The 19,664-nt window shown below is 32.1% G+C and overlaps 1 protein-coding gene and 1 non-coding gene across 2 annotated transcripts; both read left to right on the forward strand.

Moving 5' to 3' along the window:
• The first annotated feature begins 690 nt into the window (after positions 1-690).
• Positions 691-4,948, forward strand: LOC110024932 (ethylene receptor 2-like). The gene is made up of 2 exons (XM_020725132.1): positions 691-2,545; positions 4,197-4,948. Exons 1-2 carry the CDS (start codon positions 812-814, stop codon positions 4,719-4,721), a joined length of 2,259 nt encoding a protein of 752 aa, XP_020580791.1. The 5' UTR covers positions 691-811; the 3' UTR covers positions 4,722-4,948.
• A 6,685-nt stretch (positions 4,949-11,633) lies between these two features.
• TRNAG-GCC lies at positions 11,634-11,704 on the forward strand. Its single transcript has one exon. It is a non-coding gene; the product is annotated as a tRNA-Gly (tRNA).
• The last annotated feature ends 7,960 nt before the right edge of the window (positions 11,705-19,664 follow it).

A 19,664-nucleotide genomic window follows, 5' to 3' on the forward strand; every position in this document is an offset into this window, starting at 1 on the left:
TAACATTGAATCATATACTCTTAATGGTGTTGCCTACCAATAACTCTAATGTTTGTCATTATGACTAAGGTTGAAGCTTGTGGGCATGACCAAGATCGTCACTCACCTTCATCATTAGGATTAAAGCTCTTCGTTGCTGCCGAAATCGAGCTCACCATCGCCACTATGGCCGGCTCTCATTATTGCCACCAAAACTGATGTCCGCTTTCTTGGTTGCGAGTGTTCCATCTTATAAGATGAAAAATCAAACATATTATTGATCTCTTAATGAAAACTCTAACACCTCAAGGTGTATCCTAATTTCATCATGGACGCCAACTTCCACAACTATCATCTTATATTAATAACTTCTGTTACAAAATAGTGTATCCTTTGCAATATATGCCGCACACCAGTTTAATCATTTAAATTGGACTAACCTCATGATTTTTTTTACCAGGTTTTATATGTAGAAGGTACTTGGTTTCCCATGAATTTCTTGTAATTTTTCTCTGTGAGCAAGATTTTTGTACAATACTAGAATTATGCTTTCACTATTGTTTCAAATATTTCAACACATAACAATGTCATTAATCGCTTGAACAAATGAAGAAATAGGGCTTAGCCTCCTATTTTATCATTTTTTTTCTAGATTTTTCTTACTATTTTCCATCATGTTCTCATTTTTTTGCTAAATGTGTCAACGGAATCTATAGGGCTCAAGGAGTTGCATTTGAAGGCTGGGCACTACGTATCATTTCCTGCAATAAGGAATTTGGATTTTCCGTTCCTCTTTTATATAAATGGATTGAATGAAGCTCCCTCTGATCAAATGTTGAGAACTTTGTGCCATGGCTTGCTGTTTTTGTCGCTTATGCTCTCCGCATCTGCCATTGAGGTTGGATATGCCCGCTGCAACTGCTATTTTGACAGTTATTTTAGCGCCGAAGGTATTCTTCAGTGCCAGAAAGTAAGTGATTTCTTAATTGCTGCCGCCTACTTCTCAATACCTCTTGAGCTACTATATTTCGCCACTTGCTCGGATCTATTTCCCTTCAAATGGATCGTCCTCCAGTTCGGAGCCTTCATTGTCCTTTGTGGACTCACCCACTTGCTCAACGTGTTTACTTACGAGCCCCACTCTTTTCTCTTAATGTTGAGCCTCACCATATCTAAGCTCTTCACCGCTCTGGTCTCCTTTGCTACTGCCATTACTCTCTTAACTTTGTTCCCTCAGCTTTTGAGATTGAAAGTGAGGGAAAATTTTCTGCGAATTAAAGCCCAGGAACTGGACAGGGAGGTTGGAATGATGAAGAGACAGGAGGAAGCAAGTTGGTATGTAAGGATGCTGACCCAAGAGATTCGTAAATCCCTCGATCGGCATACTATACTCTACACAACTCTGGTGGAGCTTTCCAAAACCTTGGGGCTCCAGAATTGTGCCATATGGATGCCGGATGATGCTAAGAAGGTGATGAACTTGACCCATGAGTCAAGACAGAGGCACTCAATGGAGTTGTTTGAGCATTCCATTCCCATTACTGATCAGGATATATTTGAGGTTAATGAATCAAAGGGTGTGAGAATACTCAGGCCTGATTCCTTACTTGCTTTGGCAAGCAGCGGGGGAGATGCTGAACCAGGACCTATTGCTGCAATTAGGATGCCAATGTTGAAGGTGTCCAATTTTAAAGGCGGGACGCCCGAGTCAGTTGAAGCTTCTTATGCCATTTTGGTCCTCGTTCTCCCTGGCGATGATAGCAGGATTTGGGGTGTTCATGAACAAGAAATTATCGAAGTTGTTGCCGATCAAGTAGCCGTTGCTCTCTCTCATGCAGCTTTGTTGGAAGAGTCACAATTAATGAGGGATAAGCTGGCAGAACAGAATAGAGCTTTACTACAGGAGAAGCAGAACGCCTTTATGGCAAGTGAAGCAAGACACTCCTTCCAAAGGGTCATGAGCCAGGGAATTAGAAGGCCGGTTAACTACATTTTGGGTCTACTATCTATGTTGCAACAAGAAGATTTGAGTCCTGAGCAAAGGCTTATCATCAACACTATTACGAAAACTAGTCGTGTTGTTTCAAACCTCATAGCTGATGCAATGGAGATAGCTAATATTAATAATGAGAGTTTAACCTTGGAGATGAGGTGGTTTTACTTGCATTCTCTGATTAAGGAGGCTGCTAGTGCTGCGAGATGCATTTGTAATCGCAGAGGATTTGGTTTTGGATTCCAGGTTGATAAAGCTGTGCCTGATAAAGTTGTCGGTGATGAGAAGCGAATCTTTCATGTTATTCTCCATCTCATCGATAGGTTGTTAAGTGGTTATTCTGAGGGATTTGTTAGTTTTCAAGTTCATCCCTATTGTGAAACCCAGGATAGCGAAGAAAGGCAATGGATCACGTGGAAACCAAACTGTCCTGGTGCTTCTGTGAAGTTTGAGATTGGAATGGGAACACGGGAATCTAGTGATTCGAGTTCATCAAATGAACGTGTTGGGAGACTCAATGCGGAGGGTTATGACATGGGCCTTAGCTTCAATATGTGCAAAAAACTTGTGCAGGTAAACATCCTTGAAAGATCTAAATTTCATATCTCAACATTGATGTCAATGAACTTTTTCCAGGGCTGTGAAACTCTGATTTTTTTGTATGCTGATTTCATACTGGTTTGTTAGGTTGGGGACATTTATTTACAAAAGGATGATACTCTTTCCATGTTGGTTTATCTTAGTTTTCTTAGAATGTTTTGATAACATAATATCATTGAAGGAGGATTATTTATCATAGAAATAATACTTACATGATAGAATAAAGTGCCAAATAAGTCCCCTAACTATTCATATTGGGTCGTTTTAGTCCTAGAGTTTATAAAAAAGCAAAAATAATCACAGGATATTTTTTTGTGGGGGCCAAAATAGTACTCACTAGAGACTATTTCAACCCATTTTAAAAGAGTCTATAGGATCTAAATTGACACTCTTATAAACTCTCATACTAAAATGTCTCCCTGCAAAAAGTCGGGGGATTATTTTGACGTTTACCTCTTACATGATATTTGGATTAAAATTATGGTTGCGAAGAAGTTACTAAGAAGCAAATTGAGTGGAGAAAAATAACAATATTATGATGAATTTTCGAAGGAATTATGATCGATATGCTTGGAATGGCTATATCAGAGCATATTGGAGTTCTTAATATTGTTATTAAGGTGATAAAATTTGACTTGGTAGATTCTAGCTTGCATATAAAAAACCAAATGTACCAATATGCGGGGAGGTTGTATTTCTATTTAGAGATGAGGATGAAATTGTAAAGAAAACCAGTTTCATATGCTACTAATTGTGATAATGATTAGTGATGATGATTTGGAACAGCAAGGCAGCTTACCGTTGGTTTCTGAGAACATCCAATAAAAAAAAATAATTTGCTGGCCTTTTAGATGCATACTACCCAATTCTTATGTATTTACATGCTTAGGGGGAGAAGTTTACGTGCATACCACCCAATTCTTATGTATTTACATGCTTAACACCTGAACTTTCATATTTACATTTATAACATACCACCCAATTCTTATGTATTTACATGCTTAACACCTGAACTTCCATATTTTCATTTATAACACTGGCGTTATAAAGCTATGCATGAAAATGCATATTTCACTTTTAAAAGTAGTAATAATGGTATTTTTGATGTGATGTTAAAGATTAGAATGCCATGAATGTAATATCTGATAATTTAGATGTTAGATATGTAAATACATGAGAATTGTATGGTATGTATGCAAATGCCCTTTTTTTTTTCTAGTAAATAGTTCACACAGTGCGCTCCATGCTGCAATGCTCAATTCTGAAATTGCATATAATAATGAACAAATTATTGTTTGTTTATGTTATTGTGCTGTTTTTCCCTTCATAATGCAAAAATATATAGTGGCATTTACTTGCATACCACCCAATTCCTATGTTTTCTACATATCTAACACCTTAACTTAATTTTTACATTTATAGTACTCCTATCTTTCTTATAACATAAAAAATACCATCATTTTAACATTTAGAAAGTGAAGGTATGTTTGTGAAAGTTGAAGTATAGATGTTAGATATGTAAATACATAGGACTTGAGTGGCATGTATATATAAAATCTTCCAAGTATAAATGATAAATTATGAAATCACCAGCTAAAATTCTAACATTTATTTTGTTTTCCAGATGATGCATGGTGATATCCTCATTGTTCCTAATTCCAAAGGTCTCCCTAAAAAAATAGAACTAATCCTTCATTTTCAACTTCAACCCCCCACTCCTTTTTCAGAAAACCCCCTACCTCACTACCCCAACCCCTCCACACCAAACTTCAAAAATCTCAGAGTTCTACTCGCCGACGACGATGGTCTCAGTCGAGCGGTTACAAGAAAACTGCTCGAGAAACTTGGTTGCGAGGTTGTTTCTGTTTCGTCCGGGATCCAATGCCTCAGTGCTTTCAGTGCCTCGCCTAACACTTACCAGCTTGTAATTGTGGAGCTTCAAATGCCCCAAATGGATGGATTTGAGGTGGCTTTGAGGATTAGGAAGCTGAGGAGTAGGTGTCGGCCAGCCATCGTCGCTCTGACAGCGAGTGCCGAGGAGCCGGATTGGCAGCGGTGCTTGCGTTCAGGTATGAATGGTTTGATCAGGAAACCAGTCATGTTACAGGCCATAGGTGATGAGCTCTATAGAGTCCTACACAATAAGTAGAATTTGATGATAAGATAATCATGAGCCATAATGATGTTTTTTGTGATGGCTATTACTGATGTGCGTGCATACGAAGTCTGACCAAGGGATTTGATCATTTTGGGGAAAAATTTGTATCAGGATATGCTGATGTAATTTTGTATCTGGATGATAAATTGTAATGTTCATGGTTATAAGAGAAAATGCTTAAAAGGTAGAAGATATTTAAATAGAAATAAAAGGTAATATTGTGGTATCGTCTTAAAATGGAAATTTAAATATTTTCAAACTTCGAACAATGAGGCATTTACATATATGCCGCCCAATTCCTATGTATTTATATATCTAACCCCAAATTTTTTATTTTGACATCGATACCACCCAAATCTTTCATATCTCGTAATAATATCATTATTTTAAAATTTAAAAGATAAAATACACTTTTTTATGTGTGTAGGGCGGCATATATGTACAAATTGAATTTTAGGTGTTAGATGTGTAATTACGTAGGAATTGAGTCATACGTATGTAAATCTTCCTTTTATCTTAACTGTAGGAATGCATAATCGAGTCATACGTATGTAAATCTTCCTTTTATCTTAACATCTGATGTAAATTAATCGTATTTTCTGTTATATTTTTTACTCATTATATTTACTGATCATCAATTGGAATAGATGCGAGTCCTTATGCTTTGTATCTTCATTTGACCACCAATTTGTTCTCTAGTTTGATCCGAGCTCTTGTGCTTCTTATCTTAATATAGTTACCCTATCTGTCACCTTTGTTAGATGAAATTTCATATGCTATCTATCTCAGTATTTCAGTATTTTATATTTAAAATCAAATGCTATCATCTCTTCTTTAGTGAGCTCTCAAGTTAGATGTGAGTCTTTATGTTTTTTATTCTGATATGATATTCTGACTAGTTCTCAAGTTAGATGCGAGTTTTTATGCTCTTATCCTGATCAAGTCATCATTTCTACCTCATAAGAGAAAGACAATGTCCTATTCATTTTGCAAGGATATAAAAATGATGTGTGATATGACAAGGTTATGTTTTTCTATAAAAATGATGTGAGACATGTAATTATTATATATATTGTCAAGAAAATAACGCCAATTGTCATCAAGAGCGATCGATCACGCAACAAAAAGAGCAACACTTTATGTAGAAAAACTCGTAAACGGAAAAATAACCACTGTATAGTGGTAGCAAAAACTTAATTAATTAAAAAGGTGGTTGGGGATTAGGTTGAATGCAAAACCTCTCAATTTTTTGCTTAATTTTTCACTCTCACGGAAAACTCATCTGCGCATGACCTGTCATGAGCATTTATAGAGTTTCAAAAGAATATATTTGACAAAAAAATATTTTTAATATCAAATATATTAAACAATACCTATTTTCAAAAACAAATATATTAAACAAGAAGTTTATAAAGCAAGAAAGTATATTTGATAATAAATATATTAATCAAGAAATATGTTTCGAAACAAATATATTTGGTAAGAAATTTCAATGTGTAACTTTACAAATCTCCACATTGCTTTAAAATTATGCCAAAAGTGAAGCTCAAAGTTCCTAGTCCCTTGGGCTCATCTGCTTCGAACATGTCCAAGCAATGCTTTAACTTCAGTGATGGAAGAGGTGTTATCATCATGTCGATAGGATTCTCCAAAGTGATGATATTTCAAATAAAATGAAATCTAATGTATGTGCTAGTTCGTTTATGGTATATTTGAACTTTTGTTATATGAATAGCACTTTGACTATCACAAATGATAAGCATCTTCATAGACTTCCCACTAAAGTCTCCATATAAGCCTCACCAAATGACTTCTCCTTCAACATCACAAATGAACATATACTGTCTCAGTTGTAGAGAGGGCTATAGTACGTTGTAAACAAGATCTCCAACTAACAGCGAAGCCTCCCAAAGCGAATACAAAACCTTTAGTAAACCTTATTAGATCTAAGTCAGTGGCATAATCAAAGTCTACAAACCCAAGCGTCTCTAGTTCAGAGGTGCCAAATATGTATTAGGTATTTGTAGAGCCATATAAATGCCTCTGAATCCAGGTAACATTATTACATTGTTGCTTTTCTCGATTTGTCATATATCTACTCCCTAAACTTACTGCCTGAGTTCAATCTGGACGAGTGCAAATTATGACATACATTAAGCTACCAATAGAACTAGCATATGAAACACGTTCCATATATTCTTTCTCAGTATCTGTAATGGGATATACCTCTGTTCATAATCTAAAGTGCGCAGCCAACGAAATGGAGACAGGCTTCACATCCTTCATTTTGAACCTGTCCAATATCATTTTGGGATGATCATTACTTCTTTAGATTAGTTCTATGATTATCATGACAAAAAAAGAGTTTTATAATTTAATATTGGTATTATAAAATTTCATTAAAAATAACTATTTTTTATAATTATGACACTGAAAAAAATTGGTGGTAAGAAAATTACTTTGGGATAAAATTACATACAGACCCCCCGAAACAATGATATTTACAAATTAATCATCAATATGATTTTTTTAAACTACTGAACGAATGTATTTACACGTGTCATGATCAAACTATTGAGAATTTGATAAAACAAAAACAAAATAAAATTTGAAAATTTGAAAAATGAATGAAAGAGATAGACTGATTTGTAAATAGCAAGTTCCGCTCCCTCTCAGCATGGAAAAATTATTCCATACGGACGGACATCGTATGCATCTTGCATGCGGTGTCCGATCCTGATCGTAAATCAGGTGATCTACGGTCAGGATGTATTATGATGAGCCCCACCTAAATTTTATTATTATTATTTAAAACTGAAATATATCCTGACCATAGATCACCGTGATCTACGGTCAGGATCGGACACCGCATGCAGAGATACATGCGGTGTCCGTATACAATAATTTCTCCTCAGCATGTAATTGTCCCCCAACAATAAATTATTGTAAATAAAAAATGTCTTCAGTGGTTCTTTATGATAAATTTATAAATAAATATATTTGTTAAACGCACCCTCAAAATTCATGGATTAAAAGCTTAAATTTCGGTCGTCGTTTCCGTCCCAATCAAACAATAGTCATAGAATCAATAAAATAACAGGAAAGGATTGTCTAGCAACAGACAAATAAATAAATAAATGAATAAATAAATTATTTATTTAAAAAATAAAAATAAAATAATATGGTCAGCTAATCAGCAGAGCAAGTTGTCCCGATTATGTCTTTTGTGCTGTATTCCTTCCTCAATGACAAACGGCAGGTCGTAAAGCTGCCGGCCTTCAATCTTTATTTATTTATTTTCTTATTTTCTTGCTATTATTATTTAATTTCTTATCATTTATATATTTCTTCTACTCTATCTTTTTCTACTTACTCTCATAAATAAATCCAATTAGTTGTAGTTAGCTGAAAATATCAGCTCAATAATGATGCACAAAGTTTCTTTCATGCAATATTTTGTTACATACTAAATATTTACTCTTTTACCTTCCCACTCAATTCCCATGTATTTATATATCCACCACCTAATCTTCAGTTTTTACATATATATATATATATATATATATATATATATATATATAAAATCTTGCATATGCACAAAAGAAAAAGGAAAATGAATTTCAAAGTTAAAATGATAGTGTTTTTGAAAATTTTGGGGTGATATAAATATAAAAAAACAATCAAAAGTTAGGATAGGAGAGCATAAGAATTGAGGGGGATTTATGTAAATTCCACTTTTAATATATAAAGGTGTGGGTGGGAGGTGGTTTAGATGTCTCATATGTTCTGTAAGAGCCAAATAACGACTCTTACCTAAAACAAAATTGAAGTGTTAGGGTTTTTAAATTTATAAAATGCAACTTTATGACCCAAATTTCATAAAATTAAATGACCAAGGTCTTTGAATTTATGATTTTCACATACTCATAAATGAGATATACGTCCTGCATTCATGATCGCAGAATTCAATTTGAAGAAATAGAAATTCTCTCTCTAATCCTTATTTCTGTATGTACTTTCCGATGGAGAGAAAAGATACATTTCTTCTTGGGAGAGAGAGGACTCTTCTCTTATTATAAGAGAAAAGATAAGTCTCTTAGGAAGAGACACAACCTTTCTCTTAATTATCCATTATTAACCATCATCCATCATGATGATTATTGACCAATATGATTCATGATAATTTAATTAATTAATTAAAACGAAAGAATACAATTTCTTTTGGGAAGAGACATGACTCTTCATTTAGGATAATTGAATTAATTAATTAAAGCGAAAAAATATGGTGTCTATTGATGTATTTTGGGAAGAGACATGACTCATGTCTCTTCATTTAGGATAATTGAATTAATTAATTAAAGCGAAAAAATATGGTGTCTATTGGGAAACGACATAAGCATCTTCTTTTTAGTTAATGAATTACTATTAAAATAGTGGTGTCTATTGGGAAGAGACATGATCATCTTCTTTTTAGTTAATGAATTACTACTAAAATAAATGACTGTGTGCCACATAAATGAAAAACTAACATAAAGGGTTGAAGGAAAAATTATCCAAGTGTGATTTTTGTATGCGTGTGGACTTTCAATATAGCATAGCTGTATTCATTATATTATTGAGTTTTCTCAAAAATATAATAAATATAATTATGTTATGAAGAAGTACGCATGCATGTATTTTTCTCAAGCATCTAATAGTTAAGAGGCTTAAAAGGAAGTGAAAAGATATAGTAGTTACAGTGGCCGTACTGAAGCTTTTTGAGATCTGAGCTTATGTTGATTGGAGCTTCCACTTCCGTTTAGGGATTTATCTAATTTCCTGAAATGGATTTATTTGTAAAGTAAGATGAAATTTGGTGTTGATAAAAACTATAAAAATTAAATAAATAAAATAAAATAAAATCATATGTTTAGTGCATTGAAAATGATGAGATGAAATTTGGAAATTGATAGTTTAGGTATTAGATTGATTTTTATTTTCTTAGATATTTGAGTGAATGTAATCATAGATTCATAGAGCACATTGGACTCGGAACTTTTGGTTAAAACCCTAAACTTTGGATTGATTCAGTAAACCTTCTTCGTGTTGGGAGAGTTGTGAATATTGTGGAAACAGACTCTAGAGTTTCATATTAAATATTTTGAACAGAAGTGCATAGAACAATAAAAAAACATACAAAAATATAAGATTTAACCTGAAAAAACCTTAGAACAGGAAAAATACACGGAGCCACATCATATCAAGAAATCTATTATGAAAAAAATAAAAAAATCTATACAAATTACATCACACTCAATTCTTTCTAGCAATTAAAAAATGGAAAACGCTCCTCATCACGAGGAGCGCTTATTGTGTACAGAGAGCTCTGCGTCCGCTCTCCGATCACAACCGCACATCAACCCAAGCATGTATGACAGTGAGTCCAATTGTCATACAGACTTTGGTTAATGTGCGGTTGTTATCACCTCTAAGTGCGCTCACGAGAATGCAAAATATAGAAAACACCCCTCAAATTTATCATATCACGTTAATAGTTTCATTATTACTAACTGCTTTTTACATAAAAAAGACATCATGAAATATAAGATTTATTAATACTATTTATAGTAATATGCATAAAATCATATAAATTTACATGTAAAACTGAAGCTCATAAATTTTAAACGTTGAGAACTTATATAACTAATTCTCATAGGAAGATGAGATGATGAATATATATTTAAAATTGATATTTCTTATTACGCCTTAAATTTTCTCTTATTTTAGATATATAAGCCACAAAATATGTTCATTTATTATACGAATGAGTATCTATTTTTAAAAAAGAATTTACCAAATAATTTAAAAATTAATAAAGATTAATTATATAGCTCTAAATTCATAGGTGGACATAATTTTAAATGGGGTATTTACATTAGTAAAAATTAATAAAATTAATAAAAATTAATAAAATCGATCAGTCATCCCACTAAAAAACTGACAGCACCAAGACGAAAGCTGACCGAAATCAGTTAAGACCTACAAAGCCAATCGGTCGACCCAAAGACCTACAAAGCAAAAAGTCTAAACATGCAAAAAGAACATAATGTCTTCTACAACCTCTCCAGAGCAGTGGTAAAACACTTAATTTTACCATTTCTGCTCATTCTATTTTCTATAAACAAGGAGATATCATATATTAAGAGATTATTTACTCTTCTTTCTTGACCATTATTCTGTAGGGAATCTCTCTCCCATTTTTTTAGAACTTCCATATTGGATATATAAAATGTCTACCTAAATCAATGTATGTTCTTCTCTCTCCATCTCATTCTCTCTCTCTCTTTCTCTCCTTAATGATCCATACAACTTTATTCCTTGGACATGTCTCACAGGATATATTTGACTTCAACAATTCATAAAACTGATAAACCATTAAAATTGAAAAGCTTATTATGTGAGCAAAATTATAACCAAGCTTTAATGCATTGTTTTTAGTATTATAAGCCTAGTCGGCTTCTTGTTGTATAATTTATTTTAAAATTTGAAAGAATTAGTCACTTAATATTCATTTTTGACTTAAATTGTTGACTCACACTTATCAAATCTAATAATTGAAATTAATTATAATTGAGGCTCTTAATTGACGATTTAAATTTTAAATACCTAATTAGAATTCAATTAATCAATATCTTAAGTCCAACTCTAAATGAAATAATATTCTTATAGAAATTTTAATAGATAAAATTAGTTATCCGCTCATTTTATTTTATATTAAAGTAAATAATTAAACATGGTCTAAGCTAAACATTAAATAGTTTATAACAATCTGTAAAATATTTTTTACTTTAATAAGTAACCTGGAAATATTAATATGTATGCAACTAGTTATTTTAAACTTCTTCATAAAAACAATTAAGACAAGCACCAGTGGTCTAGTGGTAGAATAGTACCCTGCCACGGTACAGACCCGGGTTCGATTCCCGGCTGGTGCAATTTCAATTTTTTTTTTTAAATTTTATTGTCATTTTAATTTTTTTTTCGGGAAAATAATTCAATGTTTATAGAGTGTGACATATTGCATTTATAACGTGCCAGTAAAATTTTATAAATGGTTTAACAACCAATAAATAAAAGCGTAAATAAACTGAAGTAATTCAATTGAAAATTTAATTAATTATAATTCATATAGCAGTAATTCTATTTAAATTTAATTTCATCTTTTATATATATGAGTCTATCTCCACCCAAGCCTATGGGTGCAAATCCTATAGTCTTGTACAACTTTGCACCCATTGTGATTAGAGGACCTCAGAATGGTTAACTTCCATTTACATCATTGAATGTAAAGACATCGGATCATGATTATTTGTTTGTTGGCATTTGATTACTGGTGCTCGATCTCGATAATCTTTTCTTGAATGGTTCAATCTCTGTCAGTTGGCGTATTCTAAGCTAGCTATTCTAACAGGTGGATTCTAAATCATCCGTTTTATGATGATCGAGAAGATTAATTCCTTATTGTACAATATAGTTATTATTTTAAAACAAATAATTATCCTTAAAATTTTGAGTTAATTACATCATAAAATGTGGAGGCATATCTTATTATAAATTCAATGAATTTAAACTTTATGTCATTAAGAAATTAATTAATTAATTAATAATATGTTTAGCACTTGGGGCGATTCCAAGGAGAAGACAGCGGGTGCTAACTGCTACGACTCTTATTTTGTTACTTTCTGATTTATTTAATTATATTTTATTTTTGGGATTTTGGAAGAAATGCGCTTAAAATCTCCCACCTTCCCACCTTCCCACCTTCCCTTCCTTCCCCCTTGAGATCGACGGATTAACTTTTCCCTCCATTTGCTTTTGTCCCCTTTTGTCCTCTCTGCCTTTCTTGCTTATTTCCAATGCTTTTCTTAAATTATCCTTTCATGATTAATATTTTTAATAAATAAAATTAAGGTTGTGTTAAATATGCAAATATATAAGAATGATGTGGCTTATATATGCTAAAATAAATTAACTGACAATATTTTCAAATATGTGTTATACGAAGGGGTGTAAGCGAGTCGAGCGAACCTTGAGGCCCCTCGGCTTGAGTTGGCTCTATAATGAAATAACAAATAGAATGAGCATTAGAAGAAAATTAATAAGAAATCTCTTGTTATAAAATGTAGAATATTATTTCAAAAATATTTTAAATAATTTAAAGAAAAATTCATGAATTTTAGAATATTGTAAGTGAGTTTTTTATAAACTATTTTTTAAACGAGCGGACACATGAGCTAATGAGTTGAGTGGGTTGGCTTCAATTTAGCTCGTTAGCTCATTGAGCTTAGCTAATGAGCCACTTTTTAAGCTGGCTTCAACTTAGCTCATTGAGCTTAGCTAATGAGCCACTTTTTATGTCAAGCCCTAGCCGACTCAGGAGTCGACTTGACTCACTTACACGCCCTAGTCATACTTGATTCATCTATATTTCATTTCATGAGTTTAGAACCTCCTACTTCTCTATGTTCCAATTATATTTTAGAAAAGATTCCAAATGTGTTACATGATTTTTTGTATAAAAAACTTCATTTAATTTTGACGTCTCTCTTGCTAAGGACTTTATCAAATAATACTTATGAAGTCTACAGTTATAAATACATGAATTGTAACAATTGTTGTATAAATACAATGAACTCTATTTAGAGAGTAAGCTCATTTGTGTTAACTTTCATTAGCATTAAACTATGTGGAGTCTAATCATTTAGGATCTTATCCACCACCTTCTTTGATCTCTCATTAGTCCAATCCCTAAAAACAAACCTTTTGGAGTATAAGGAATGTATTGAGCTATCAATAGATTCCAAAGAACAATATTTAATTTAAATAAAAGTTGTTTAAGATGCTCAATTTCACATGCAATGGCCTAAAATAAAGAAGTGATTTTTATAATGAAAATGCTTTGTGTCTCCACTTATATATTGAATAAAGTAAAAAAAAATATGAGCATTTTATTAATAAGAAAATAAGAAACATGAATTAAATATTGCATCTAATTTTTTCATGTCAATTCGTTATATAAATATATTGAAATTTTCTTAGGCTACAAAGGCTCACCTTTCTATAATATTTATAGGTCTGCAATATGATTGACCATCTCTTTTATTTTTTAGTATTTTTTTTTAAATATTATTATATTGAATATGTTATAAATAAATTTAATCTAATCATGATCGCTCAATCATATTTATAGATAAATATACTTTTTTTAATTAATCTCATCGTACCTTCATTAACCACTCTCTTTTTAAAATATGATGAAGAATTAAGAATAATGGGCTTAAGAGATAATTTTAATTAATTAAGATAATGTTGTTTTCTTATCCTTAAAGGGTTCGAACCTATATATATATATATATATAATTTTATTTCATTTAAACTTTCACTATAATATAAGAAGTATATGAATCAACTAAAGAAACCACTCATAAATCAAAATTAAGAAAAACATAGCTTTAGATAATTGCATGCAAAATGCTGGAAAAAGTTTTAACCATCTAAAACCTTGCAAATACAGAAATTCATGAGGAGTTTCTAACAAAATACTAATTTTCCACTGAAGCCAAAGCTAGTCCAAGCATATGGAGCTAATCTTTTTCCACTGATGCACATCTCCACCATTACCTCTTAAAACATATTTAATACCTAATAGCTGCACTAATTAATACCGTGGTCCAGTGCTTTGCCTGCTTTCTTTAAAGATAAGCGCTGTACTGAACGCATTTTTTATTGGCTTTTATTCAGATAATGATTCTTTTTAGGCTCTGAATTGATTCGCTGTTCCTTCACAAAGCACAAGAACAGCTGAGGGAGAACATGAAAAAGCCATTTATGTAGCACACATATTAGTGGATGCAATAATGGTTTAATTACAAGTCAAAATATTATCATAAATGCTTCATTAAATAAATATTTTAATAATTGCAAAATAAGAGGAACTCTTTAGATTAAAATATTGCAAAATGTAACTATGTACATTATGTTTGACAGTAGATCATGTGAATCCATGTGAAAGTTAAAATAAGTTTCTTATAGTATTTAGATTAATCTTTGATTAACATTGTAAAATCAACTTTCTGCATTGATTAACTATGGTCAAAGTCAAAACTTTAGCTTAATATTAATGTATATTTTACAAAAAAAAAAAAAAAAAATCTCTATTAAAATTATTGAAGATTAAGCTTATCATGAATCTATATTGTGAAAAGAAGTACGTGTAAATAAGTTTCATATCTGTTTTTTTGGCATTGTTTAGGGTTATGAGATGAATTATATTAATTAAATCTTTGACATTAAGTTTACGTAGTTAAACATATCACTTCAAATTTTTAAATATAGAAACATATCGCTTAAAGAGAAATAAGGATTAAGTATCGTGCAAAACAATGTGTAAAACAAAATCACGTAACAAATAAGCAATCAAATACTGTGCATTTTATATTATTTGGCGTAAATCTGTCTGCATCCACGGGAAGAGAGTTTTCCACTATCAATAGGCGAGAGAAAGAAAGAGGATTACAACTTTACACACAAGGATTAACACTAATCCTTCTTCTAAATAAGAGGCAATTATAACACACTAACAAAAATAGAAAATGAATACTTTATCCCTTAAACAAACAAAATCTTAGGAAGTTAATGAGAATTTTCTTTTATGATTATTTAAATTTATTATTTTGTTAGAAAAAATAATGAGTAGATACTTCTCAATACATCGTTTTCAACTGCCTTGTAATCCATTTGGTGGGATCGATTATGGATAATTAATGCCAAAAAGACAAAAAAAAAGAGGGTGGACAGACAAGGGCTGACATCATTTATAATATTATAGCAAATCCAATATGATAGAACCATAGGAATCAGTCTATGTAGGCAAACATGCATGTAGAAGAAGTTAAAAAGATATATGAATAACTTAAAGCCACTTGTTGAAAGTTCAGAGCTTTATTTCAATGAAAATTTTTATCCTTGCATGCTCTATCAAAATGCCAACAGTTGGCATTCAATATTTAAAAAAACGAAAAAAAAAGGAGGTTTACATACAAAGCTGATAAGCTTCCAATAAATTTTCATCGTTTGAAACAGATCACGATCACAATCTTGTGGTGTCTTTTTTAATAAGAAATATTCAAATCTCGATCAAAATTCATCAAAGACGCCGATTTCTGCAAATATAACTCAAACTGACCAGCTCGACCAGAAGAACCCAATGTTACCAAGATTGCTCCAATCTAAACGAAATTAAGCCCAGATTAAGTCATTAAACCGCTTTTGAAGTTTTGTTGATGCAATTGGAAGGTCAAACAAATATTGATTCTGACGAGTCTATAGTTAAATCGAGCATTTTGACAAGACGAGTTCGACGAGCCAAAGATCACTCAATTCCAACATCATTAGGGTGTTCATCAAACGATGTCCAATCGAGAGACTGTCGTGGACCGCCGTTGACCGCTGCCGACCACGACTTGCAGTTCGCTGTCGATCGTTATCGGTCGCCGCTTGTTTTTTACAAAAAAATCATCCATACATCCAAATTGTAACTTGGAAAGCCATGTATTTACTTCCCGCATGTGGGACAAATTGTTGCATCTGTTATCATCTTTTTATAGTAAAACTTTTCAGCTGGGTCAGACCTCGTATTTTTTCACTTTACGGGTTTTCCACGTAAAAGCTTATGGTGTCATTATTAGCTTTCTTCTCTCTTATGAATATGTGTTGAATCGTCGTAACTTATTAAAACGATAATCTACTACTCTGCTGTCACTAACTTTCTAGCACACATCAATACCACTAATTTTTGTGTATTTACATATTCAATAATAATATCTTAACATGTCATGTTTTAAAAGTTAAAATGGTGGTAATTTGGACGATTTGAGTGCTAAAAATTTAAACAAAATTTAGTGTAAGACATGTAAATATATAGGAATTGAATGATATGTATGTCAATGCCCCAAAAAAAATTGATTTTGAATAATTTAATTATCTTTTATAATTAGTGAAATTTATAAATCACAAAGTGAAATTAGCTTATTATGAAAGTGATCCAACAATGAACAAATTCACTAATTATGTTGAAATTAGATTTGTAATTTAATATATTGTACGAAGTGATAAGAACGCTAGAATGCCATTTTAGATTGGTTTGGCTTTATTAAAAATAGGAAAAGAATATATCTCGACATTTAGATGATCATGTGAATAGGGCAGGCGATATGGTACTTCGAATCGGAAGCTATAATCATTATTAACTTTGAAAATATGAGATTGAATTAAATCTTATTGATACTTTTATTTAATTCTACGAGTTGCAGCAGTAGTTTTGAACATAGATGCTATATTATAAAGTGCCAAAATAGTACTCAAATATTTACATTTTACACAAAGATGATATGCATGGATCTCGTGGCAATTCAGCAGTCAGTCATTTCACTTCAGTCGACTGACCAACTCTCTTCTTCAGTCCGTTGGATAGTCAAGCTAAAGCAGACATCATCTTCAGAAAATTCACATATAAGCCTCTTATTTTCTTATAAATTGAATGTTATCGGGACCAAAGTAAAAAAATATGAACATAAAAGTTTGTATCGATTTCGAGACCATCCAACGATAGAAATAAAAAGGACTAAAATGTCATTTCCTTCTCTCTTCAAAGTATAGTCAAATATGTAGTTTTTGTACCTTTTACCCCTCATATCTTATATAAATAGGAGAACTTCATGATGTAAAAGGATGACCTTTTTGGGGACACTCTTCATTTGTAACATGTACTTTTATGGAATAAAATGAGTGGACGAGCTCGAGACAACTCATTTTCCGTCAATCGAGGGAAGCCGTCCTCTTCTCTCTCTCTCATTTCTCTCCCTCCCTCGATCACATCTCCTCGGTCCAACGGTCCATTCCTTGGTCACGATCTACCAAATAGATTTTGGTTCAACATTTACATAGGGTCATTTGTCTCATAATTTGTAGATGTGTCATAATAGTCCCGAATATTTTAAAATTGAGCTCTAATAGTTCTCCATGGTCTATTTCAGACCTAACATAAAGAATATGATGACTATTTTGACACTTCTATGAACTCTATGACTAAAACAATCCCATGTAAATAATCAGGAATTATTTTAGCACTTTACTCCTAGCTTTCTTCTCTCTCATGAATATGTATTGAATCGTCGTAACGTATTAAGACGAGAATATACTACTCTACTGTCACTAACTTTCTAGCACACATCAATACCACTAATTTTTGTGTATTTACATATTCAATAATAATATTTTAACATGTCATGTTTTAAAAGTTAAAATGGTGGTAATTTGGACGATTTGAGTGCTAAAAATTTAAACAAAATTTAGTGTAAGACATGTAAATATATAGGAATTGAATGATATGTATGTCAATGCCCCAAAAAAAATTGATTTTGAATAATTTAATTATCTTTTATAATTAGTGAAATTTATAAATCACAAAGTGAAATTAGCTTATTATGAAAGTGATCCAACAATGAACAAATTCACTAATTATGTTGAAATTAGATTTGTAATTTAATATATTGTACGAAGTGATAAGAATGCTAGAATGCCATTTTAGATTTGTTTGGTTTTATTAAAAATAGGAGAAGAATATATATCAACATTTAGAAGAGCATGTGAATAGGGCAGGTGATATGGTACTTCAAATCGGAAGCTATAATCATTATTAACTTTGAAAATATGAGATTGAATTAAATCTTATTGATACTTTTATTTAATTCTACGAGTTGCAGCAGTAGTTTTGAACATAGATGCTATATTATAAAGTGCCAAAATAGTCCTCAAATATTTACGTTTTACACAGAGATGATATGCATGGATATCGTGACAATCCAGCAGTTAGTCATCTCACTTCAGTCGACTGACCAACTCTCTTCTTCAGTCTGCCCACCGGATAGTCACGCTAAAGCAAGCATCATCTTCAGAAAATTCACATATAAGACACTTATTTTCTTATGAATTGAATGTCATTGGGATCAAAGTAAAGAAATATGAACATGAAAGTCTGTATCAATTTTGAGACCATCCAACGATAGAAATAAAAAGGACTAAAGTGCCCTTTGCTTCTCTATTCAAAATATAGCCAAATATGTAGTATTTGTACCTTTTACCCCTCATGTCTTATATAAATAGGAGAACTTCATGATGTAAATGGAGGAATTTTTCGGGGACACCGTTCATTTATAACATATATTTTTATGGAATAAAATTGGTAGACGAGCTCGGGACACCTCATTTTCCTCGATCCGTCCTCTTCTCTCTCTCCCATTTTTCTCCCTCCCTCGATCACATCTTCTCAGTCCAACGGTCCATTCCTTGGTCATGATCTACCAAACAGATTTTGGTTCAACATTTTCATATGGTCATTTGTCTCATAATTTATAGATGTGTCATAATAGTCCCGAATATTTTAAAATTGAGCTCTAACAGTTCTCCATGGTCTATTTCGGGCCTAACATAAAAAATATGATGACTATTTTGACACTTTTATGAACTCTAGGACTAAAACAATCCCATATAAATAATCAGGAATTATTTTAGCACTTTACTCCTATTTGTTTTTATTATTGAAGAAATGCGGCACTATAACTTTTTATTATAATTTGGATTGAAAAAATTGGATTTCATTTGTAATATTTAGAAAAAGAGATGCTGGTCAGTCTAAAATTAATAGGAAGGTGTTTGTACCTTTTCTTATTAGCAAGTTAGCGTCCGTTTGGGGTAGCTTGTGAGTTTCAGGATAAGCTGTTTATTCTGAAACGCGGCTTTGGGGCGGGGCCCAAAGCGCGACCCGCGGCCTGCGTTTAGTGTAAAAACTCAAACGCAGTTTCAGATAAGCTGATGAAACGCGCGAACCAAACAGTA

This window comes from Phalaenopsis equestris, unplaced genomic scaffold (genome assembly GCF_001263595.1).
Source record: "Phalaenopsis equestris unplaced genomic scaffold, ASM126359v1 Scaffold000002, whole genome shotgun sequence".
NCBI classification, from domain to species: domain Eukaryota; kingdom Viridiplantae; phylum Streptophyta; class Magnoliopsida; order Asparagales; family Orchidaceae; genus Phalaenopsis; species Phalaenopsis equestris.